At 37.4% G+C, this 25,306-nt stretch overlaps 1 protein-coding gene across 1 annotated transcript in view; it reads left to right on the top strand.

The window, feature by feature from the left end:
* Positions 1-25,306, top strand: part of kiaa1549lb (KIAA1549-like b) — a 93,532-nt gene that overhangs the window by 58,503 nt on the left and 9,723 nt on the right. The window contains exons 5-16 of the mRNA XM_028443148.1: positions 542-761; positions 977-1,110; positions 2,026-2,194; positions 6,688-6,747; positions 8,304-8,455; positions 9,556-9,727; positions 11,033-11,196; positions 11,546-11,581; positions 13,812-14,002; positions 19,142-19,272; positions 19,994-20,118; positions 22,463-22,692. Of these exons, the coding sequence (XP_028298949.1) occupies positions 542-761; positions 977-1,110; positions 2,026-2,194; positions 6,688-6,747; positions 8,304-8,455; positions 9,556-9,727; positions 11,033-11,196; positions 11,546-11,581; positions 13,812-14,002; positions 19,142-19,272; positions 19,994-20,118; positions 22,463-22,692 (1,784 nt within the window). The remainder of the gene's footprint in view (positions 1-541; positions 762-976; positions 1,111-2,025; positions 2,195-6,687; positions 6,748-8,303; positions 8,456-9,555; positions 9,728-11,032; positions 11,197-11,545; positions 11,582-13,811; positions 14,003-19,141; positions 19,273-19,993; positions 20,119-22,462; positions 22,693-25,306) is intronic.

Consider the following 25,306-nt stretch of genomic DNA (forward strand, 5'->3'; position numbering starts at 1 on the left):
TGATGCATCTGATTGTTGTCTGGTCATTTCATTTATTGTCATTTCACAATGTTTGTCGATCATTATAAAACAAAATAATAATAATTTGCTCAGTAACGATTGCATGTAGAAATGTAATGAACTGCTTTACTTCTTTTAAAACAAAAAAAATACTGGTGTAGAAATATACTCAAAATAGTACAAGTAGCCACAAAAGCAACTCAATTATAGTAACATGAGTACTTCACCTTTGTCAGTAGTCTCCTACTTCCTCATATTGGCAGTTATCTGGATCAGTGATCCTGTTTCTGGTACCAATTCATACTTTAAAGGCTTGAAAGAAATGTATATCCACTTTAATAACGATACAGTAGCTTCATATGTATGGACACTGCTATTTGGTTGAAAAACAATCCAGACTTAATGCACAGCCTGGATCTGAAATAAATAAACGCATATGAAGATATTACCTCCTTTGCACAGGGAACTAAATCTTTGTGCCTATTACGTTTTCCATCAAACACTTACGGTTACTATTTTGCTCTCTGTGTGACTCTTGCAGGTGGAGAGTGTATTTGGTTCTCCCAACATGACGGTGGTTTATCATGTGACTGGAGGAGACACAGTTTACCCTCCGTCTGTAGTGCTGGAAGGCTTGGCCTCCTATGGCCGTGACAGGCTGATTGCCGACCTGCGGCAGTACCTCCCCATGGTAACAGCACTGCCTCTTCCAATTGCTCTATGGAGAACTAGCCCAGCCACCGGCTTCCAGCTGAAAACAGGTCAGCGTGTGCTCAGTCAGGATGACAACAAACAATAAGTCAGAAACCAGCCTTGGGGGCTCACAGTTACGTTTACCTGCTGTGAATGTGCACTGGAAGAAAAGAAAAAGAAATAGACAAACAGATTAAATACATTTTCAGCTACAGGACAGGAAAAAAATATGAATATTAGTTCCATTTTAGTGTAACGTATGCTTTTTTTTGTTTTGTTGCAGTGCTGCAATTTGTAGGAGCAGCTGACGACCCGCGGTCGTGTCGTTTTTCTCAAATGATGGAACAAAGACTTGAAAAAGTGTTCTCTGAAGCGGAGATCAAAGTCTTCAAAGCTACGAGTCGGCTCTTTGTACAGGTACTGGTTCTAATGTACAGTCCATCAAAGATGCTTTGTCATTTCAAACTTGGATAGTGTAATGTTATTGTGTCAATGACAACTCATGTTTTCCATTATTGGTCACAATCACCATGGGCTAAATGTGCTTTAGCATCATCAAACAGCTGCACTGTAAACCTAAACGTTCAAAGTAATTAAATAGATTAAGTAGTTTATACTCAATGTTCTAGAAAAAGTTCTACTAACTCAATTATGTCAAGATGGTGTAACATGTTCTTCCTTTGTCAGGTGACTTTAACTAAGAATGTTTTAGTAAATTGAACTATATTTGTTTATAAGTCAGCATATCTTAAAAACAGAGCTTAATAGAGTTAAGTAATTACATGCTAAGAATGATAAATTGATAGATTATTTAAAGATAAACTTTATTCATATAGCACTTTCATTTACCTGTTATCAAAAAGTACAAGCAGTCAGTCATCCAACCTTTTAAGTTCTCTAAAATGTTTACTTTTAAGTTTATCAACTTAAAATAATAGAGGCAATCGATTGCCTTATTTTGTTTCAGTTCTGGTAGGTTATTTGGGTTTACACAATATGTGGAGTTTAAGCAAATAGCCTCTGCTGTGCCTACTTCATTATCCCATTAAAGTTCCTTTTGAAATACAAATGAGTGATGTTTGTATTAATTTGAAGGAGCTGCCACAGTGAAACGCGTCCTGTCTTTAAGCTAATTTTTGTATGAATGATAAAAAACATTGATGCTGCCTATTACTTTGTTGGTTGGCCTCCTAAATTTGACACCCACTGATTCCAAACAATGGAAGTTTTAATTTATTTTTTTTCTTTTTGACTTTTCTTTATCGACCTGATAAAAGGTCACAGTTTTTCTGCGGCTGCTGCTTTTTCATATTTTACTCTGTTTGTTCCTAGATGCTGAGTGTTTCTAAGGCAACAGGCTCTCCCGCTGTGACTCTGGTTTACACTGTGAGAAATGGGACTATCTTCCTTAATGGGACCACTGCCTCAAACCTCCTTGGTCATCTTTCAGCTGAGCTGGTGGGATACTTCCTCTTCTATCCGCCACTTATTGTTGCTGAGCGTAAGTTGCAGATTTATGTATGATTTGATTTTCTATTCGGGTTTTTTTAGTTTTTATTTTAGTTTTTTGCCCTATTGGTGTTCACGTTGGAGGTTCAACCACACTGTGATACAATTCTTCAATGTTTTGACGTCCAGGGTTTCAGGTAATTGGCTGTTTGTGACTGGCCTGTTTCTCAAATGAGCGCAGCTGCTTTTTAAATGTTGTAAATGAGTCCCATAAGAGTAGTTGATGAACAGTCTCGGCTCATCCGTGGCTTTTATCTCCAGCCTACTTTTAGTAGGCTCTCCATCTGTATTAGCATCATCCATCCATCCATCTTCAAACCCGCTAATTCCCGTTTTATCAGGGTCGCGGGGGTCTGCCGGTGCCAATTTCCGGCTCTCATTGGGCGCTGGGCGGGGGTACACCCAGGACAGGCAGCCAGTGTATTAGCAACATGCTCAGGGAAAAAAATTGGAAGGAAACAAAACAAATAAACAGAGACAGGGCATCAGCAGGAGCCTCAACAAGCATCCCAGTAAAGTCCCAGTGTGCATTATGTTCCCTAGGTAACGACCCAGAATAGGGACGCTTCGGTTGATGCTGATGTTTAATAAAGAGCCATTATCATGATGCTAGTTTGCTGATCCCTTATGCATTGCGTTGCTTGACCGCATTCAAAGTAAATTCGACATACATGTGAGCAAATGGAGGATTTCAGCTTTCTCTGCAGTTTAAAAAGAAAAATATCAAGACAATATTTTAGCCACTTATCACTGAAGGTTCCCGTCCGTCTGTCCATCCATCCATACATCATACTTTTGTAATACATTTCACATTTGTGGTTCATTTCCATAATCAATAATATTATTATATTTGGGTGGCAGTGACTCAGTCCAGAGGAACATAGGTTGGGAACCGGAGGGTCGCTGGTTCAAGTCCCGGTGCGGACCAAAAAAAAACCAGAAGTTGTTCTGGTACCTGGAGAGGTGCCAGGGCACTTCTCGAGCACTGCTGAGGTGCCCTTGAGCAAGGCACCATACCCCAACACTGCTCCCTTCATGGTAAAGTGACTTTGAGTACCCAGAAAAGCACTATATAAAATTGATTTATAATAATATGAATAATAATCAAACATTAATCAGTTATTTATCTTTTATTATACTCATATCTCATATTAGTTCATTCACTTTACACATCAGAAGACCATTACCAATACAGAGGGCAGGGTTGTGGTCAAAATTGTAATTGTAATTGCATAGTTGATAATTAATTACAATTATGATGTAATTCAAACAGTAATTGTCGTTGGAAAAATGTGTTGCTGTAGGAATCGTAATTGTGTTCAGATAATTTACTTTTTAATTGTAATTGCCATGAAAATTCTATAGAAATTTAAATTATATTTTAATGCAAAAATGGGGAACCATGTTACAGTTCTATATACAGTTCTACACATATGTAGTTAACAATTAATATAATATGTTTCATATCAAGCTTTCCCACATTTTACTATTTTATAAAAATTTAAATCTAGGGGTATAGTGACACAAAAAAGGCTCAACTGTCCACACCATAAATATAAAAAACCCATATTTTTATTGATTATGAAGCCTAACATGGAAACCAATAGATACGAATGAAATTAGATGATAGATATTTGTTTTTAGTGTATTTTACAGCTGTTTAGTAATACAAAACGTAATTGTAATTGACTTTCTGAGGTTATAAATAAATATAAAATACTGGTCACTGTAATTGTAATTGATTTGTAATTGAACATCGATAATTGAAGACGTAATTGTAACTGAAATATGTAATTAACCCCAACCCTGACAGAGGGATGATGGAATTTTAACCTGCACATGTGACACTTAAGTTCATAGTTCTGATGCATGCTTTTCATATTTATTTAGGTATTTTGATGGAAAGTTTTAAATGCCCAATCCTACACTCACAACACTCTGTCTAAAAGTGCTGAAAAACACCTAAGAGTACAAAATATTAGTATAAAATCTTTATGTTGGATAATTCAACTCTAACCCTGCTCTAGTAAACCTATTGTTGCTGTAGTTACCAATGACAAATTATTATTTTGAGTCTTTTTCAATAAACTAAGCAGCCATGGAATACTGGCTGTATCTGATACAGTAGAACATTCAGAGCTTGTCTAATCACGTCTTCTACTCTATCACGGAGCGCTCCGTGTTCTGAGTTGGTTTGCTCATAAAAACAAAAGCATGAGTAGCTGAGGAGGCATCTATTGTAGAATTAGTGATGCAGTGTTTTAGTAGTCAGCATTAGTTTTAATATCACTGTGTTAGAGTTACCCAGAGGCAGAAACAGGCTAACCTAATCTAAAGAAGGGAACTCTAAATCTAAGTGGGCCAAAATTGACATTAAGCTAAACAAAGTGTGACTGTAGGTAGGATCATTAAAAGGCCCTCTACTAATTTTGTTGTAGGTTTTTGTCGCTTCACAGTTTGCTATTTTACACTGCTCAGAGGAAACGAGAGCACATGCCTGTAGTGGCTGGATAATTACCTCAAAGGCAATTATTGTGGTAAATATTTTACAGCGGGGGATTCCCTTGCTGCCATGCATGGGCTCTAGCCTGGCAGAAAAGGCTGGGATCCCTGCCCACGATAAGGTGCATGTGTACAGCACTCCTTTGGCATTAATGGAGGCTGGACGTCAGCTTTTTCACCCCACCTCTGCTCCCCCTATAAAATCTAAGTAGGTTACAACTATTAATGACAATCTACAAACACAGTCTGAATTTCAATACAGATTTTTTTAAGGAATTATGAAAAAAATCCCTTATTTCATGACAAATATGTTTGATATCCCTTCAAACATTGTCAAATAAAACATAAAGCTGTTATTCTCCATTTGTTGACAGCCTTGCAGCTCTTTTATAAACCTGTGGAAACATCTTCCTCCCCGTTCCTCTTGCCCTCCTAATCATCATCATCATCATCCTCTGTCATTCTTCAGTATCAGTGACCTGCCGTGAGCACTAGGGTTGGGTAACCAGGGCGTTGCAAATCAAGACCACCAATTACAACACCAATGACAATTCCATATGTTTCTGCTGACAAGTGTTAATTCAATTCAATTCAACTTTATTTGAATAGCACAATTTACAACAAAGTCATCTCAATGCGCTAATCAAAATGTAAAATTCATAATAAGAAAGAAAAAACCCAACAAGATCCACATGAACAATTATTTAGCCATCTAACAAAATCAACGTCATAAACACCATTAAAGATACATGAACAATTTTTTAATATAGCCTCCATACTCTCCCAACAAGATATATCTCATGACATGGCAGCACATCCGTTGTTTGTGTTGGAAACACAGAAACATGGAGAAAATGACAACAACAACAACTCGGAAGAGCCTCAGTGAGGTGCATCCACAAAGCCAATCCTACCTTCTACTGTGGAAAGTACAATTTTCTGACCTTACCTTTGCTGAAGGTCTGGTAGCTCAGGTGTTGGTCTCCCATCTTTTAAAAGCTGTCATTTTCCTCAAAATAAAGTTTCTTTATCGTCTCTAGCGCTGTCATCCTTCCTGGAGTGTTATCCCGCCCACTAGCTAGAGAACGTAGCAGCAGCGGTCACGCTCTATCAATTCACTAATACACTGTGAACTTACGTATAACATTTAGCATAGCGCGGTTACGTCCAAAGGCAGCGTAGAGAGCTGCTTTTTAACGTAAATGGTTTTCATCTTGGGGAACTGACTGCACAAACAAATAAAAATAAATAAAGACTATGAGGTGCTGAATTGACCTAAGAATTTCCAAGGTAAAGTTTGCGGAATGTGCTATTGGTTTTCGAATGGGGGCTTTTCATACAATGTCCTGATGGGAAAAAAATAGAATAATCTAAATAGATAATCAAAATACTGTCTTAATAATGAGCTAAAACAACCAAGTGAAGCAAAGAAAGAACAGAAAAAAGAACATTGTTGGGGTTTGAGCTTGTGACTTTAGTGGTAACAGCATCCCAATGTAAGTACAGTGTAATCTGTTGATGAATGAACAAAATTTGTGAGAAATAGGTTTTTTGTTTATATAGCAAATGTTTTAGATCTATTATTCACAAACTCTTTGGATGTCACAGTCATGTTCTCAAAAACACTGGAGGCCAAGTGTTAGAATCCTGTCAATGTTATTCTGATACGATGGAAACCACTGAGTATGGTAAAATAAAGAGTCAACATATATTTTGTGACCAAACACGACTGATGAATTTTGAGGAAACACCAAACAAAAAAATGAGATAGAAGAGAGACGTCGACAAGGTTGAGATATTGCAGTCTGTACGTCCTTAAAAAAAGACAAATACTGTGCTGGAAAAACAAGTCTGATTTATGAGTAACACCTCTTCGTAGCCGCTGACATCGATGTGCCTGATATACCACAGTACATTTCCAGAGATGTATGGCTTGTTTATTCACATTTTCATTCACGTGTTCTTTTCCTCTTCTTTTTGCAGCACTGGAGTATCACAATTTAAACACATCTATTGCGACAAGAGATCTCTGGGTTCTCACAGGTAATGCTACTGTTCTTTTATGTTATGCATTGATCATTTTGTATCACAGGAAGTGAAATCAAATGTATTAAACTTTGGAAAATGAAAGAAGGAGAAAAACAAACACACAAGAACAGTGTGTATATGACTACAACAAATTGAAATCAGTTTGCACAGATGTTTGTCTGTTTCCTTTTAATATTCCTCTTGCACAGGAATGATAGATTGTACTGAAGTCTACAAATGACTCTGTGAGCTTTATGAATGACTACAAAAGCTATGCAGAAACGGGATATATCCTGCTGCGTGATGGCACACACACACACACACACACACACACACACACTGCTACCCTGTGTAATACACTACACGGCTCCTCAAGATTAGACTGCACAACTTTAACCCTGCACTTACTGCAATGAAATGCCAAGTCAGTTCAAGGGCAGCCTGTAATAGGATTTACACAGGGTTACATGGTAGACAAGCATTGTTATTGATGTTGAGGATCAAGCATAAACCCATTTTTTTTTGTGGCTCGATTAAGACAGACTTTAAAAGTGTTTTAAAGCAGGGAAAAACAACTGTAAACCTTGTCATCTTTGAGTGAAATAATTGTTGTATTACTCCATGCCTTTATCTATACATGTGCCAAAGCATACTGAAAACCAAATGGCTGTCAACCAGAGGTGAAACTAACAGATTACAAGTACAAATGTTACTGTAATTGAGTTGCTTTTATGGGTACTTTTACTTTTTTTTGAGTATATTTGTTAATCAGTAATTTTACTTGTACATTTAAAAATAAGTGAAGTCATTCATTACATTTCTACACCCAATCGTTACACAGTAAATTATTATTTATATTTGTTTTAAATTGATCAACGGTCATTGTGAAACTATAAAATTCAACAGCCGGACAACAATCAAATGTGTCACATCATAGCCGACCAGCAGATTAAACGTCATGAGTTTTAGAGTTGATGAATGTCACTATACTCAGAGCCTGGGAATACTTTTTTTTTTATTTTGAATTGAATTCATTGGTGTTATTATTTTATACAGATGCCTTTGTGTAAAATCAATTAAAATTTAATCTTTTCCTTTTTCAAGTTTATACGTGAGATGTTTACTGTATGCAAGGGAACCGTGGCAAGATTTATTACCAAAGATAAACATGGGGGGTGAAAGTAACTAGTAACTTTTTCTTTGAGTACTCTTTAATTGAGCTACTTTTTACTTGTACTTCAGTATTTTATGTATGACTTACTTCTACTTGTATTTGAGTACAATTTCAATCAAGTAACAGTACTTCTACTTGAGTAGAATATATCAGTACTCTTTATACTTCTAATGTCAACATAGGCGTGTTAGTGTGTGTGAATGTTTTTAAGGAAGTGACAACAACTATTGGCTGCGGAGTTGTCTCTTTATGTTCCTTTATCATTTACCTTAAAATTATTACATTAATGCTTAGGATTTATAGGCTAATTGATTCAGGATTAATATCTTCTCCATTTGCTGCATTTTGTTCTTCCTTACATCTGTCTAATTTTCTGTATTTTGTACCACTTTTCCAGTGATCCAGGATGTGGACAACGTTAGCCTAGAGGGACAGTACCAGAGCTTTGCCAGTCTAATGGAGCAGAGGCTTGCAGAGCTGTTTCTATTGGCGGGTCAGCAGGGAACCCGTTTCAAACGAGCCACGACTGTCGGTCTCTACACGGTCCAGGTGGGAAACACCTTCCAAAGACGAGTGCAACTCAATTTATTTTTGTGCTGTCAAGTCCTTCCTGGTCAAAGAATCCAGGGCAGGAGTCAAATTGTGATAATTTGGTAATCCTAGCGCACTTAGAGGTGTTCTTACTTGTGGTTAGCCTGTGGTTGGTGGTTGTTCAGCTTTCATCCTAGGAGACCCCAGTTATTAACTGTACATGCAATGCTTTACATTTACTGATTATAAACAAAGAACTTCTTAATGAAGCGTGTCATTTCAATTTAACTCACTTCAGTTCAATAAATTTCAGTTAAAGTCAACACATTAAATTGGTCTGTCAATATTAAGCAGGGTTGGGATCAGTTACATTTTTCAGCCCATGTTCAATTACAATTCAATTACGATTACAGTAACCAGCCTTTTGTCCAATAACAATTAAATTACAATTATTTTTTTATCCTCAGAAAATCACTTACAATTATGCTGACATTCTCAATTACTAAAGTTCAATTACAATTAATCACATTACTGAGCCTAAAATAAATAACCTACTTAAAGTTAAACTTCATCTTGTGTTAGCTTTCTGTTAGCATCTGTTGTGATCTAATCTAATTTCTTTCCTATCTATTGGTTACCTTGTTAGGCTTCCTAATCAATGAAAATATAGATTTAAACATTTTTGGTGTGGACGTCTGAGCCTTTTTTGTGTCAGTATTCCCCTCAATTTATTTATTTTTTTTAAATTGTAAAATGTGGGAAAGCTAGATATGTAACATTTTAATAATTGTTAACTACAGTGATGTAGAACTGTACGTAGAACTATAAAATGGTTCCGCACTTTTGGGTTGAATAGAAATTGACAATTTTTGTTAAATTTTCATAACAATTACAATTTGATTATGATTATGACAGCAACAGATTTTTAAACTCACAATTACAGTTATAAAAATATATATACATATACAAATAAAGATTGATTGATTGATTGATTATAAAAACGCCATGATTGTATTTAATTATCAATTATGCAATTACAATTATAATTGACCCCAACCCTGATATTAAGTTCAGTGTAGGCCACAGACACAATTCCCACCTCCTCTCTCATCCATCAGATGGTGAACATCCGTCGAGTGTCGGGGTTGAAGAATCCAGCAGAGATGACCTACTACGTCCAACAGAACGGGATCCCTTTGTCCGGGTCGTCAGCTGCTAAGGTCCTAAATACAGTCGACTCTCAGACTATGGCGCTGACCCTCGGATACTTTGTTCAACTGCAAGCAGAACGTGAGCACATTTGCTTTTAACATAATACTACAGTTTGGTGTTCTTCTGCTACAGTTACAGTTACAGTCCTGATTCTGAAAATTCACAATTGACTTTTAATCAGGGAACCATCTGAATGTGGTCACAAGCTGTGTTTCCATTACCCTTGGAAATGCACAAATAGTGCAATAAAAACTGGCATTGGAAAAAACACTCAAATATCGCAAAAAGGTTTTTACGCTTTCACGAGGAGGAATTTCAGATGTTTTGATATTGAAATGTGTCGCAAAAGCGCTATGGAAACACTTTTTTCCGCACCTCGTCACATGACCACTTCTTTACGAGAAAGAACTTAACAATGATTACTGCCACATTAGACGTGAAACAACAAAGGAATGCGGACTGAGTTACGTTGCGAGGCTCCTGCTCAAAACAACCTTCAATGCAAACACGTTCAAAGCACAATTATACTTTGTCAACATTTAGAAATATCGCTTTAATTTTGCGAAAAAAATTTGTAATGGAAACCCAGCTAGAGAGAGGATTATTTAGATTTTCCAGTTTTATTTCATATAATACAGGTTAAATAATTGCATAATCTGTGTAGAAATAATAAATAACACTAAAATAATAATAATAATAATAATAATAATAATAATAATAATAATAAATATAGAATATGTATTTAATTAACTTTTTATTAATAAAACAAGGTAAGCAAATAAGAAGATAAAATCAGATAAAAATAAATATAGGAATAAAGACTTGACATAAGATCAATCACTTTGGTGATTATTAAATACATTAAGTGTTGTATCATTTATTTATTATAAATATCTTTCTGTGTTGTTCTCCCATTAAGACTAGACAGCAATGGTCAGTATATGTACCTAAAAACTTTCATTTGTTTTGTCCATACAAAATCTGCAAACTTTAAATACATTTAGTCTGTTATATGAGCAAACTGTAATTATTTTGAGAGCCTAAGCTGAGGATGCAAAAAGGAATCAATGTGAGAAGCATTGAATAAATGATAGCATTAGCTGGACAGCACAAGGTTTGCTTTGATAATTCAAAAAGAAAATAGAATCAAGGGATACGTATTGAGGTTGATTGAATAAAGATATTTTGTGGCTTGCATTGAATCGTGTGCACTGTTAATGTTCTTTAGTAACGTTTCTTTTGACTCTGTTTCATCAATTGAAGAAAAGTTGTTTTTTTTAATCATTAAAGGCAGCGTGAGTGTGCAGGTGTAGTTTGGTATTCATGTTTCCCTTTGTGTCCTAAAGTGATGCTAAAAGCAGATTATCTCTCATTCTTTTTCAGCGGTTGTCAAAAACCCTTCTAATAACCTCTGGATACTTGCTGCAGTTTTGGCCCCGATCTCTGCTGTAACGCTCATCATCATCATTATCACAGCTGTGCTGTGCAGGAGGAATAAGAATGACTTTAAAGCTGATGCCATCGGCAACCTTAATCCCAGAGTGAAGGTATCTCTTGTTTTACAAATGCGTCTGAGATGCTAATGTGAAGCTAATATATCAGCCGTGCCTCAGTAATTTGCTCGTAATTTAGAGAATGTGCTGCTTTCCTTGTAAACAGCATATTTGTGAGTTTAGATTGCAGATTGTGTTGTGCGTGTCAGTGACGGATGATAATACAGAGTGTGGTGATGTGTGGGGGATTTATTGCATTCAGATAACACATTTGTGTGTTATCTTTTATTTCTCCGTGTTACTGTGCATGGGTTTTATTGCACTTTATGCAGGAGAATTGGTGGTGATGTTGAACCCAAACCTTTCACACACACCTCACCTTTTTTTTTTTGATTGTTTTCAGATGGCGTACCGGCGAGACGTGGGCTATTATCATCAGGTATCCGCCTTTCTGTATCCTGTATCATCGCTGATCTGTGCTTTCATTTGAAGACTTATTGTGCCAACAGTGAGATTTAGACAAGATGCTGTGCTGACAGCACCTGTAATATTATTCAGTTAGCCCTGCTGTGCCGAGAAAAACCAGGGATAGAATGTACTTCTGAATGAAAATCCTTTAACATTACGACGGTCTCAGATGGAAGGCTTGCTTTGCTTTCGCCTCAAAAGAAAATCTAATGAAAAACAATGATTCAAAAGCTTGCACAAATTGTGTCTGCATTAACTCCGAACACTGTTTTCCTTACGGTTACACGAGACAATGTTTCGTTCCAAATTATTTTTCCCGCCAAGCTGATTAATGATGCTTTATTAGATTTGGTCCGACTTTATGGATGGCTGATTAAAAAGCGTCACCACCGCTTTATTATTGGAGTTTTATGAGTCAGAAAAGCAAGCTATATTAAATTTTAAAGAAATGCACAGCCAGCACTGATGGTGTGATAAACCCTGATCATGTTAGAGCCACACCTACCATCTCAGATGTGGAAAATTACCAAGTTACAAAGTAGTAAATTCTTTTTAAACATTTGTGGAAAAAAAACTCGGGGAAAAAAAAAAATCTAAAATGTTCAAAGATAGTGTGCTTTGAAATTTAAATGAGGCTCTTATGCCACTTCCTCTGCAGTCCTTAAAGCCTGCAAAGCAGTTCTTTTCATCACACGTTCCTAGTAGTTTCAGAACTAGTTGCAGTAAGTATTTGAAGCAACTGGATTCAATGAAGACCTCTACTGTGTGTGTGTGTGTGTGTGTGTGTGTGTGTGTGTGTGTGTGTGTGTGTGTGTGTGTGTGTGTGTGTGTGTGGGTGTGTGTGTGTGTGTGTGTGTGTGTGGGTGTGTGTGTGTGTGTGTGTGTGTGTGTGTGTGTGTGTGTGTGTGTGTGTGTGTGTGTGTGTGTGTGTGTGTGCGTGCTGTCGGCAGAGAGGTGATGAATGTTCATGGAAGTATCACACATTGATTTTCCACCTTCCTTGAAGCAGTGATGTGTGTGTGAATTTATGGCACTTAGCTGAAAGTAGTCCTTAATATTTCAGTGTATATCTTTGTAGGTGTGTGTGCGTTTGTGTGTGTGTGTGTTTTTCTACACTTTAAGTCTCGCTTTTTTTTTTTTACCTTTTTAATATTTTCACTTGTGTTTATTTATTTATTTATTTATTTGTTCGTCTGTTTGCAGGATTACGTAGAAAGTACTACTAACCAAAGATAGACCTTATACCATTGGAAGATTTTAATAAATATTGGAGGGTATGGTTCAAAATACTGATTCTGGATAAGTTTTGATCTTTATCGCTTATCTTTGGCGAAATTTTAAAAATGAATACCTGTGTTTGTCATTAACTAATCATTATAGGATTTGACTCATTTATGTCAGGTTGGTTTTTCTATTTCCCCACTAAGTTTCATCCCAATCGGAGCCGGATTGCGCCTTTTATCGTGGTTTTTCGGAAGAATGAGGTGCTCATACATTTGCACCTACTGTGTCATTATTAATGGGGAAATAAGTTTATTTCAAGCCTTTACAGTGTAAATGATCAAGGTACCATGATCAAAATCACTGATCCAGATACTGTAAATGAGAATGTCTGAGAAAAGCTTGCTCTTGTTCTAAACATGCTCACTGTTATCTCACATTTACAACAATGTTCTATGTTCAACTTCCTTTTACATTTATATGTTTTTGAGACTGTATTGAATATAATGAGTTCCATAAATCGTGCAGTTTTTTTTATTTCCTTAGAATAGTCAAAAACGTCCTTAATAACTGTTTTGTAAAGACTTTGCTGTTAGCTCTTTGGCCCATGAGGCAGCGTTGCTTCTTAATGAATTTGTAAAATAAAGGATGCTGACAAAGCACTATTTTTTCCCCCCATTATTTGTTATTGTGATACATAGCAGGGGTTTGCTGCCATCTATTATAGTCTAAACTTTAGTCATATGTGGCAATGTCTAAAAAAAAAAAAGCATTGCCACATGTTTTGAATCAAACAAAGGAAAGGTGAGTGCACAAAGGTTTCCATTACCTGACATTTTTGCAGTTCTTCCCCTCCTCATGGTTCTAATGTAACCCCTCTGGACATTCTGTCAGTTTTGTAAGCCTAATGTGTGTAATTGGTGCAGAAAACTACCTTCTTAGAAGTAACTCTATCTCTTTTCCCCCCATCTCTCCATCAGCCGGTCCAGGGTTTTGACTATGCAAAGCAGCACCTGGGCCAACAGGGAGGTGATGAGGAGACGTTGCCTGCCAGTCAGGATACATTAGTGATGTCCCTTAAGATCCGTAACACACCGTTGTCTCTGGAAAAGGCCCTGCAACAGGATGGGACGGGCAACAAGAAAAACCTCACGGCTGAAAAACTCAAATGGTATGAGCTCTCAACTGTTATTAATTCAAATATTTTTTTCAGAATGCTATAGCAAAACAGTTTCTCAGTGCTTTAGATTCTCAATCTGTCTTTGGCTCAAGTACCCCTTTTCTCTTATTTCTGAATCCAAGTACCCCCTTTGTCCGACTACAACATTTTGTTTAGAAAACTGTTTCAAAACTCTCATAGAGTATAGAGTAATGATGGAATGAACGAGTGATAACACATATTTTAAAGAATCTCATTTTGTAACTAAGTATAAAGAGAGACTATTTAGTGCAGTGGTTCTCAACCTTTGGATCGTGACGCCATTTTAATACCAAGAATTTCCGGCGAACCCAAAGACATTTTATTTCTAGAATTAGTTTTTGGTCATTTTTGAGCTCAGATATTTTATTTTTACTGCATTTTAGTTTAACTAGATTTATATTTCACAATGTGAAAGTATAGAAATACAGTTGTTTAAGGTCGTGTTTTGTTTTGATTTTTTTTAAAAAAAGAACAATCATTAAAAAAATTCAAAAATATATTTACATTTTTCAGAAATTCCAGGCGACCCCACATAGGGTCCCGACCCCAAGGTTGAAAAACCCTAAATTAGTGGCTCCTGAATAGATTTTTTTCTGTAGTTTTTATTTTTATCATTTCCGGTCACATCACGTCTGGTGTGGAACCAAGACTGACACTTTATCTGTTTATTTTCCACTATCTCTCTCAAGTACCCCCTGTATTGCCATTGCGTACCCCTAGGGGTACACGGACCCCCATTTGAGATACACTGCATTAGATAAAGGCGTCTATTTTCACAAATACTCAACAAACAACATAACTTACTCTAACTCTAAAAGGTTACTTTACCTTTAGATGTAACAACCTGTGGTGTGTAATAGATGTATTAAGGTTTTGTCTGTTAGTAATATTTTAGTTTTAGGTTAGTTATTTTCCTGTTTCTGTGTATGTCTGTGTGTATGTCTGTGTGTATGTCTGTGTGCGTCTGCACTCCTGTGTATTTCTGTTACTTTGTCAATCAGTGTGTGCTTGTTAATTTGTCCTGCCTTTTTCCATAGTTTCACTCAGGAATCCTACATGATTTGCTGACCTCTCTCTAACTTTTTATTGTGTCCTAGCACTATGTGTTTGTGTGTTTGCTGGTTTGTCTGTTCTCTACCTGCCAGGTCCAGCATTTTATCTAGTTTATGTATTTTATTTATTCTTTATCTTCAGTTTCATTTACTTTATGTATTTTTCAATGTGGATCTCCAGAGAATTTGCTTTTACTCTGGGCTTGTTTATTGTGTATTTAAGTTAGCTCTATCATTATTATGTGATTAACTGCATGTGTTGTAAAGTTTATTTGAGATACTTTTAGGCAATTTATCTTATTGGCTTCAAGAACAGTTGCTTTTATTAAAACAAGAGGGAAGTGGCTTACGTTTCAATGGAAATGAAGGAATAGGCTTTAAGTCGCCATCCATCCATCCATCCATTCATCCATCCATCCATCCATCCATCCATTCACCTCTTTATCGACTGCACCACACTTAATAAGCCTGACGTCTGAAAGTCTTCCTCTTATTCTTCTCCTTAGCTTTTCAATACCTCACCCTTCATTACAGCGTTATTATGAAAAGAGTGTTTCAGCCTGCAACAGTTGATAAACAACCTCATCATAGCTAATGTTCAGCCTTTAATGGAAGTTTAAGGAAACCTCCTGTAGGCACGTTACATTTGTTCACAGTAATTCATGTTAACCGAAGGATTGCCCTGCGGTTCATTGAGGCAGCTCCTGAGAACCAAACAGGCAGACAAGCACAATTAAACTCAAAGATCCTTCCAGCTTTAATGCCTGCCCTAATTGTCCTAGTTTTACCTTTATGCTGAATGATACAAGATCATTGCGTTCTAGAGCAGTGCAGATGAAATTGGCCATAAAAGTAAGACTTTAGATCTGTAAATAAGTAAAAGAAAAAAAAAATACAATAATGTAATGTGCACACTCTACACTCAAGACATAGAAACTTGATCTTTTTTTTTTTGATTGAAGCATATGAGTAAGTGTGCGTGAATATGAATGTCTGTGTGTTTGCTATGTGATAAACCAGGGGTCACTAATCTTTCTGAAACAGTGAGTTTCTTCATAGGTACTGTATAGTCCGAAGGACTACCAGTTAGAAAAAAACTTCTTAAATATTACATTTAAATGGTTTCACTTTAACTCACTCAGTGCCATTGACGAGATAACTCGTCATTTCAAATCCAAACGCTCAGTGCCATTGACGAGATAACTCGTCATTTGCATTTTTTCACGGGGATTACTAGAAAACACCCTGGCGGAGGTCCCTCGTCAATATCTAAACCAGGGGTGTCCAATTCTGGTCCTCGAGGGCCACTATCCAGCATGTTTTAGATGTTTCCTTCTTTCAACACACCTGATTCAAATGATTAGGATTGTTATCAGGCTTCTGCAGGGCTGGATGAGGAGTTGATCATTTGAATCAGGTGTGTTGGAAGAGGGAAACATCTAAAACATGCTGGATAGTGGCCCTCGAGGACCGGAATTGGACACCCTGATCTAGGCTGTGGGGTGTTGTAGTGACCAACTGTGTCCTGAAGATGGCAGCAGTACACCTTTAGATGACAAATTAGCCACTGATGCTACCCAGCAAAGGAGGAAGAAGCAGGAAAAAGGGAGATTATGGTGCTACAGAGTGATATTGTGACGTATCCAGCAGCTCACAGCTCCACATACTAACACAGAACATGTGTGGACATGAGTGGATTATTGATAATGTTGAGATGGTGAGATAAAACCATCTACTAACTGGGCCAAATGGGTCATCGCTGCGTGTCGGGAGGGAGGGGGGGGGGGGGTGAGGGGGGTACAAAATACCCCCAGCCTGTGAGCCAGATAGCAAAATAATAGGTGACATGTAGGAGGTAGCAGCGCACCTTTGGATGAGAGATCATCCGTGCTCAGCAGAGCTCAGAGGGAGAGAGGAAAGGCGTTTATGAGACAGAAAATGGCACTATGTACAGAGTTGACGAACTCATGGATAATGTGGCGATGGTGAGATAAAACCATAAAAAACGGGGTAAGCAGTGACACTCTGCACGTCGGGGAGGAAGTTGCGTGTGCAGACTGACAAGAGAGAAAGTTGGAGGAACGCCAAAATACAGTAAGAAATTAATTCAACTCTGACATAGATAGCAAAATAATAATAATTTTGCCATCAAAAGCCCTGTCTCAGTTTTTTTTTGTTATATATATATATATAAGGAAACAATGTTCAGATGTTAGTTGTCACTAAAGCAAAAAAAAAAAAAAAATAGCTTTAAAGTCAGTGACAGGGTTGTTTTTAGAAAAAGGCTTTTTTCTCAGCTTTTAGCTCTGAAACTGAAGATTTGCGTAAAACTTGCTCTATTCAACGGCTGATTACAAAAGAACGAAACAAGCCAGAAACAAATGTTTTTTTAGATAGTCATAGTAGAAAATATTCTGTGGGTCTTTAAAATCAGTCAAAATGCTCAAAATCGTCTGGCACTGAGGGGGGTAGAAAATCTGAAAATGGCTGGCACTGAATGAGTTTTAGAGGCTAAGATAATAAGGAAGGCTACCAGTAACCTAAACAGGTAGGATATGTTGAGGTTTCAACAAGAAACACTTTAATTCTCCAATTGTTTCATTTTCCTTAAATTTTATAGAAAATCCACCTTGGTTTTTAAAAGTATATCTTACGTATCTTATTATATACTGTATATAACATACCACTGACCATACACCAGATCTGCAACATTTAAAAACATTTGTCACAATGTTTCAAATAAAATAAGAAGATTTAGAAATTTAAAGATGGTTAATTTAATACTAAAACTTTATCAGGAGTATTTACTGCTGATAGTCGTACTCCATCTCTCAAATGTTTACTACCGTATTTATCTTTATGAGTTTAAATCCTGGAAAGTAAATCTGATTTTAGAAGGAGTTCATTGGAGACTAGAGCTTCTGAGGGCCCCTCACATGGTCCATGGGGGCTACCTGGGGCCCACGGGCACCATGTTGGTGACCCCTGTGATAAACTAACAACCTGTCCAGGGTGTTTGCAAGGTTTTTAACACCAGTCATAACATTTACACTCAGGACCAGGCAGCATTTAAATTAATTAACATGAAACCTCCTTATAAAAACTGTAATGTGCTTCGTTTGCTTTGAACTCCCCCTTTTCTTTTACTCCAAGGTCAGACTTGTTTTTTCTGCACACCAACGAAGGATCAAACGTACAATCATCCCGTTCAGCATTAGTAAACGCAAATTTTTTCCCCCCTAAATCCAATTCATTTCAACACGTCTTTGTTCTGAATTGATCCAGTGAGTTGCAGCTTTGTGTCGATCAGAGCTTGGAAGGGCAGCTTGTGCTCCTCTGCCTCTCTGTGCTGTGTTATCAACTTCACCAGACAATTAGGGGATAGACCATGTTGCTTTGATGTGGCTGTCAGCCCCCTGGCCCTCTGAGCTGAGCCTTGATCAGCTCATATTCTCACTACTGTATAGTATTTAATGCTATTCAAATAAGCAGAGGATAGAGGAATTGCAAGCCTAATTAATAAGCCAACCGGTCCTTTTAAAAATGTCAACACAAAACAGTTTGATTTGACAAGCACATTATACACGTTATTCAAAATATGCAGACTAAGTATATAAAGTTACATGCATTATTTAGTTTTTAAACACAAACTGGCCAAAATTAGTATGCGGATTTGCATATTTACGTATTTTTTTTAACTGGGACAATGCTAGTGTGACGATGTTTGCCTTTTTAATTGTTGCGGCTGACACAGATCAATGACACACATTTTTCTGTCATTTTCCTTGTGTAGAAAAAATGGAGCTGATGCAACTAAACCTACTGTATATATACAAAGTTCATTTTTAATTATTGGTTGTTCTAATGGCTTCATTAAAAACACATTAATTTTCACTCTTAATACGAAACACAACATTGCTCCATAAGGTTTGCTGGACGTGGCTTGAGTCTGGGACAGGGTGAGGAGAGGTTGTTTAAGGAAGGGATGACATAACCTGGCTCTGAGCCCGGCTTCCTAAGAGCTCACCGCCTTTCTTGTTGCTATGGTTACTTGCAGCAAATTGCCAAGTGAGGATGGTTCCGTCATCAGCAACGAATCACAGCGGCTGAATTCCGGCAGGGGCCTGACGGCGCCGAAAGTCACAGCACAGCAGAAACTGACAAAGGAGGAGATGCAGAAGAGGGATGGTGAGAGGCTCACATTAATGCAAACGCAATTTATTCTCACCCTCTGCACAGAAGGCAGGTGGTGCAAAAAAATCTAATCCCATATAGAGACTGTTGACACGCTGAGGCTTGTGATGGGACTCTGACATCAACATGCAATTATACACACATACAGTAAAACTGGAGAAAAAGTAAAAGGTTGATTTAATATTAATAACTGGTGCAGAGGAGCTATATATATATATATATATATATTTTATTTTCATGCTTTTACATTCATGCGTTTCTTTTTAAAAAAAAAAAAAAAAAGAAAAAAAAAAGCTGAGCCAAATGTTTCATATTAAAAAAAAAAAAGTGAACTGGAAGGAGTGAGCTGGATTTAAATTACACAAATAAAATGGCTTTTTTTTTTCAGCTGAGTCGAGAAAAGAGAACTCAACCCTTTTGTTTGATGTCAGATAAGGAATTACTGCAAAGTCAGTGTGTTTTTCATTCATCACAAAGAATTGCTACAGCACTGAAAGCAAATCTATCTGTGTTATCTACCACATCCTTCTCTGACACTGAAGAATGACATAAACACCAAAGGGAACAATATGATGAAAGCGAGCAGGAGGGTAAGAGGTGAAAGGTGTGATGGTATAAGTGCAGGATGGAGAAAAGTCAGTGTGTGACTGTTTGTTGCCTCTTGAAGGACAGTGTAATGATTACGGGTATTTGTAACTCTCTCTCTGTTCCCCAGAAACATATGACACCTCCTCTGGGTCCCTGCAGCTCATTTCCATCAAGCCTTTGGCAGCTCAGAACAATTACTCCTATCCTGCATCCTCAGAGCGGAGCCAGGACTCAGCCTTGGTCAATGGAGAGGTGATATATACACACATATACAAATCTTGCTTGGTTTTTTTTCTCAACTTTTCTGCTCTGGTCACGAGGTGCTGCACCTCGTTCTAACTAATGAATCAAACCGGTCGACGGGTGGACTGGGACAAAAATTCAGCCCTGCATTTTGTGTCCAGACCAGAGCCGTATATAGAGAGAGATGCGACAACGGAAGTCCAAAATGCTTTACCGTCATGTGATTCATTTAAGACTGAATTTGTTCCCGGAAGTTAGTGGCAGGCCATTCGAATCCATTGATTCCTAGTAGGGATGTAACGATTCACTCAACTCCCGATTCACAATACTGGGTTCACGATACGATTCTCTCATGATTTATTTTACAAAATGGGACTGTAGAAAAATGATGACTGAAAAATATTCTTTTATTTTTTGGGGGAAAAAAAACTATATTGTTTTCCTTTTATTTTTTGTTGTCAAAAGAATCCCATGATAAACTATTCAAAACAATGCAATTTAACTAAAAATAAATCTTGAATGAAATAAATAAAGGAATAATACAAATGAAGAAGAAGCCTATTAATTCAAATTCTGGTTCTATAGTAAACAATGCAAAAGTACATATTAGTTCTTTTCCTTTTTAAAAGTGCAACTGAAAATGTATTTTGTGCCTTAACAATTGGACTTAAAAAAAAAACCAGTTAATGCACTGTATTTAGGTCAGATATTTGTTTGGACCAGCAGAGGGCGCTGGTAACCCAGTGGTCGGTTGGCATGCAGATATCTTGCAGTGAAGAAGTGATGCTATGCTAGCAGACAGAGCTAATAGAAAAACGTGACTTTTACAGATATTCACGTAATATTACAGATATTTTTTTGGTGCTAAAGGGATAAGGACTCATTTATAAACATGTTTAAAAGTAGAAGGCGGCCAGAAAGAAAGTCGCCGCCAACACTTCTGGATAAAAAAAGTACTGCGATTCAATTTTCACAGTATCGATGTGATTCGTGATACCTATGAATCGATTTTTAAATGCCTTACGATTAATCGTTACATCCCTAATTCCTAGTGACATAACTTCGATTTTTGGTTATTTGTCATCAATAACTGCAATATTTATACAGTACAATGTCATATGAATGTGTATATACAATATGTGTTTATGTAGTTTAATAAATAGTTTATTTTCCTAACGTAAATTTTATGTATTGTATACAGGATGTATTGCTTTGAATTTTCTTTAATTTTCTTAAAAAAAGGGTCATTTAAAACACCACATCCAGACAGGACACATTGAAAACATATTTATTATGTTCATACATATATAAAAATAGACATTAGATTTTTTTTACTATCCACTTATGTACCAAGATAAATTCATTAAATAGATGTCTAACAAATTCAGAAACTTGTCATGCAGTTTGCTGTGCTGTATGGAGATGCTACACTCGTTTCCGAAAAAGGAGTGAAAATGTTTGGCTTCCCAACCGGACCAGAGAGGAGAAAGAAATGGTTAGCCAAAGTCAGCAGGGACAATCTAAAAAAAAAAAAAAGTTAACTTGCGGGATCAATTGTGAGGCTTCATGAGCCGCCATTGCTGTAAAAAAAAAACGAACCATTGGAGTGAACGATAATCCCGCAACTCTCTCTCTATACGGTTCTGGTCCAGACCAGCCCACTACATTATCAGAGACACTATGTAGAAGCCATCATTAGGTCAGTGATGCTTAATGTGTGGCTTTTTATGACTTCATTTGAATTATTATTACCCCAGAAAACCTTAAAAGGGGGAAACTTTTAAAACCCTTTTTACCTATTTTCTTTGGCCATTTCCCAACTTCCTTTGTCCCATTTTTGCTTCTTTTCAAAAAGTTCTGACACTTTTTTCAGACTTTAGCTTCCTTTTGCCAATAAATATCCTTATTTCCTTATTTTTCGTCAATTTTTGCAAGTTCTTTTTCACACTTTTATTCAATTTTAGTAAGGAAAAAAAAAAAAAAAAAACGTAGCTGGACCAGCCCACTTTGGGCAACGGCCCACCAGGACCATGCCCAGTATGCCAGATGGCCAGTCCACCCCAGCAGGTCGCCATTCCAGGAAAAATAAAATGCGGCTTTGGCTTTTTTTTTTTCATTCAGTCTTGTTCACCTGTCAAGCAGAGATACTTTCCAGGTTGTACTGTTTGAATGATTGATGAAATTGTACTCTGTATTCCTACAAAGGTAAATTGGATAACCCTTTAACATTTCCAGAAGGGCACATGTCCCTTCTGAAATTAAAAAATCAAAATATAAATAAAACCTCCATTTACTGCAGAATACAAATGGGTTTAGTTTTGTGATCTTCCCATTCGGTCTGCACACTCTGCAGGTGAACTTGGGTCTGAAGCAGAAGTCGGATATTGAGCATTACAGGAACAAGCTGCGGCTGAAAGCTAAGAGGAAAGGCTATTATGACTTTCCTTCCACCAATGGTGGCAACAGCAGTCGGGCCCTGGTGCAGAAAATACGGCAGGGAGACGAGAGGGAAGCCGGTGGGCATGGCAGAAAGGAGGAGGCTGAGGATGAGCCAAGTTCCACCTTTGTCAAGTCCCAGAGGAGGTGAGGGGGGAGTGAACCCTGAATTTGTCTGAATTTCACCCTAGTAAAATCCCTATGTGAAGTGCTAACAGGTAAAAGTCATTATATGTTGGTGTATTGATCAGATGTCTAAGAAAACTCAGCTATAGATTGCCCATTATCCCATAGCCATGTGTCATTAGTTCAGTTCAACTCCTGATCTTCCTTACTGGTGAGAATATTAACGGTAAAGTAGTGCAGTAGTTCAATTTCTAGTTTACTCGCCTCCAAAATAATGGAGAGTTTTTAGTGCGGCCAACAAAATTGGGTCAAGTGTGTTAGCCATCAATTTTACAGCAGATGATTATAGACCCTCTGAAGCTTCTTTCCAGCTGCACTCAGAAATGGAAAAACACATTTTCAACTGCAGGTTGTGTTTGTGTGTTTATGTGTGTGTGTGCGCGTGTGTGTGTAGGCTTGGCTGAAAGTTTTTGTTCCCGCCAAGATAAGCTGGAGCAAGCGTGAGTGAGTGTATGACGCCATCAACATGTATACGACACCCCCAAGCTGACATGATCTGTGAAAGTTTTCTGATTTCTATCTTGCGCTGTCATTTATTTCATGACGTGACTTGTAGATGTTTTACCAACTGTAGTTTGCGGTCGAAAAATACTTTAATAAGTATTTTACTAGTGTACATTTTAGGGGTGTAAATCACCAGCTTCATCACGATACGATGCAATGTCGATATGTTTGGATGACGATACGATGTTTGCAGATATCACAAAGTCTGTCACGATACGATTTCGATTCGATTCACAAGCCTGTGATCAATATGACGTGATATCATATGCCCATCTCACACAATCATTTACATGTATATCAACTCCCAAAAAACAACTGAAATATGATTTGACCATTTTATTTTTAAGGTCTTTCAGGTATCAGGCATTAAGGGTTCTATTCTCCCGTCCGAACTTAAGCGCTTGTTTCACTCTGTAATGCAGGGGTGGCCAATCCTGGTCCTCAAGAGCCACTATCCAGCATGTTTTAGAAGTTTCCCTCTTCCAACACACCTGATTCAAATGATTAACTCATCATCAAGCTCTGCAGAAGCCTGATAACGATCCTGGTCATTTCAGTCAGGTGTGTTGGGAGAGGGAAACATCTAAAACATGCTGGATAGTGGCTCTGGAGGACCAGGATTGGCCACCCTGCTGTAGTGGATCAAACTGTGACTTTACATTGAACACAGTATGAAAATAGTTGAATCACTGTGACCAACGTGGACAGAAGTCTGCATCTGCCAGAGTTTTAATTAATCGAGCAGCAGCAGCTGAGTAATCACAGCTGCTGCTACGCGACACACGAGTTCGTGTGGCTTCAAATGTAACTAAGTCCATATTTCTAGTGCAATATAATGTTTCACCTTATCCGGGCGCTGCACTTATTTCAGGGTTAGAAGCGCGTAGGAGGAAAAGGACTTATGCACACCAGAGAATGAGCGTAAAGCCAGATTTGAATGAGAACACCCACGTTTCAGGGATGCTCCACCCATAGTGCGTAACTGGGATGAAGGTCGCGCAGCAACTGACTTAAGTACAGGGGGAGAATAACACACAGCCAAAAACAGCACCGTTGCATGGCTTTTTGGACTTACGCACATGGGAGAATAGAACCGTAAATGAACAGTATAAACACCATTCTGTAACATTTAACAAAGTGTTAAACTTTGAATTGTGTGAGTAATAAAAAGTATCTAGTAGTTTTATTTAAATTACTAGGGTGCAATATATTTTTAATAATACAAAAATATGGCTTTAAGAACAGTTGATTTCACTGTAACAAACTGTACCCAGATGGGGAAAAAGTGTCACTGGATTGTTATTATTTATTAATGATAATATTATTATTTTAACATTGACATGTTAATGATGCCACACTGTTATATAACTACGTATAAATATGTATTTTAAGGAGCATTTGATGAATTTGTGTAAAACAAAAATAACCACATGGTTTATTTGTTTTGATTTGATTTTAAAACGGAATAACCAAAGAACGAAGGGTACACGGATAATAATGCTACATACTGTATATGGTTTTGATCCAAATTTTTTCCATCTTTAACATTAAATATCTCAAGTGGACTTCCAGACACTTGTTATTCAGTAGTCCTGTTTATTTACATGAACAGACGCTGTTTGTTGTGGGGAGTTAGTATAAATCATCAACCCATTTGCGAGCACGTACCGAATACTGAAGTATCAGATCTCAGTTTGCGTGTTCGTGCACTCACGTGCACGCTAAACCCCTAGTAAAACAACCTTCTTCAACCTACTTCTTATCGTCTTAAAATCAGCATCACTACTAGTACTATTATTATTTCATTTCCTGATATATAGTTCATCATTTTCATCCTTATCTTTATATCCTTGACTCCTCGCTTTGCCGAGCAACACTGTAAACAACACAGGTTCTGTGCCACTCTCGGGTTACTTCCGCATCTTCTTCGTTGGTGTTTTATAGCAGTTGGCTACACATTCAGGAAGCAGCAGTGGAGCATTATTGGTCGATGGCTGCATAGTGCGTGTACAAATTGCAAGGCTTTGTTGTCATGTGGCATTTGCTACGTTATGTCACCATCCCCGCACAG

The sequence above is a fragment of the Gouania willdenowi genome, chromosome 3 (genome assembly GCF_900634775.1).
Source record: "Gouania willdenowi chromosome 3, fGouWil2.1, whole genome shotgun sequence".
Classification (NCBI taxonomy): Eukaryota; Metazoa; Chordata; class Actinopteri; order Blenniiformes; family Gobiesocidae; genus Gouania; species Gouania willdenowi.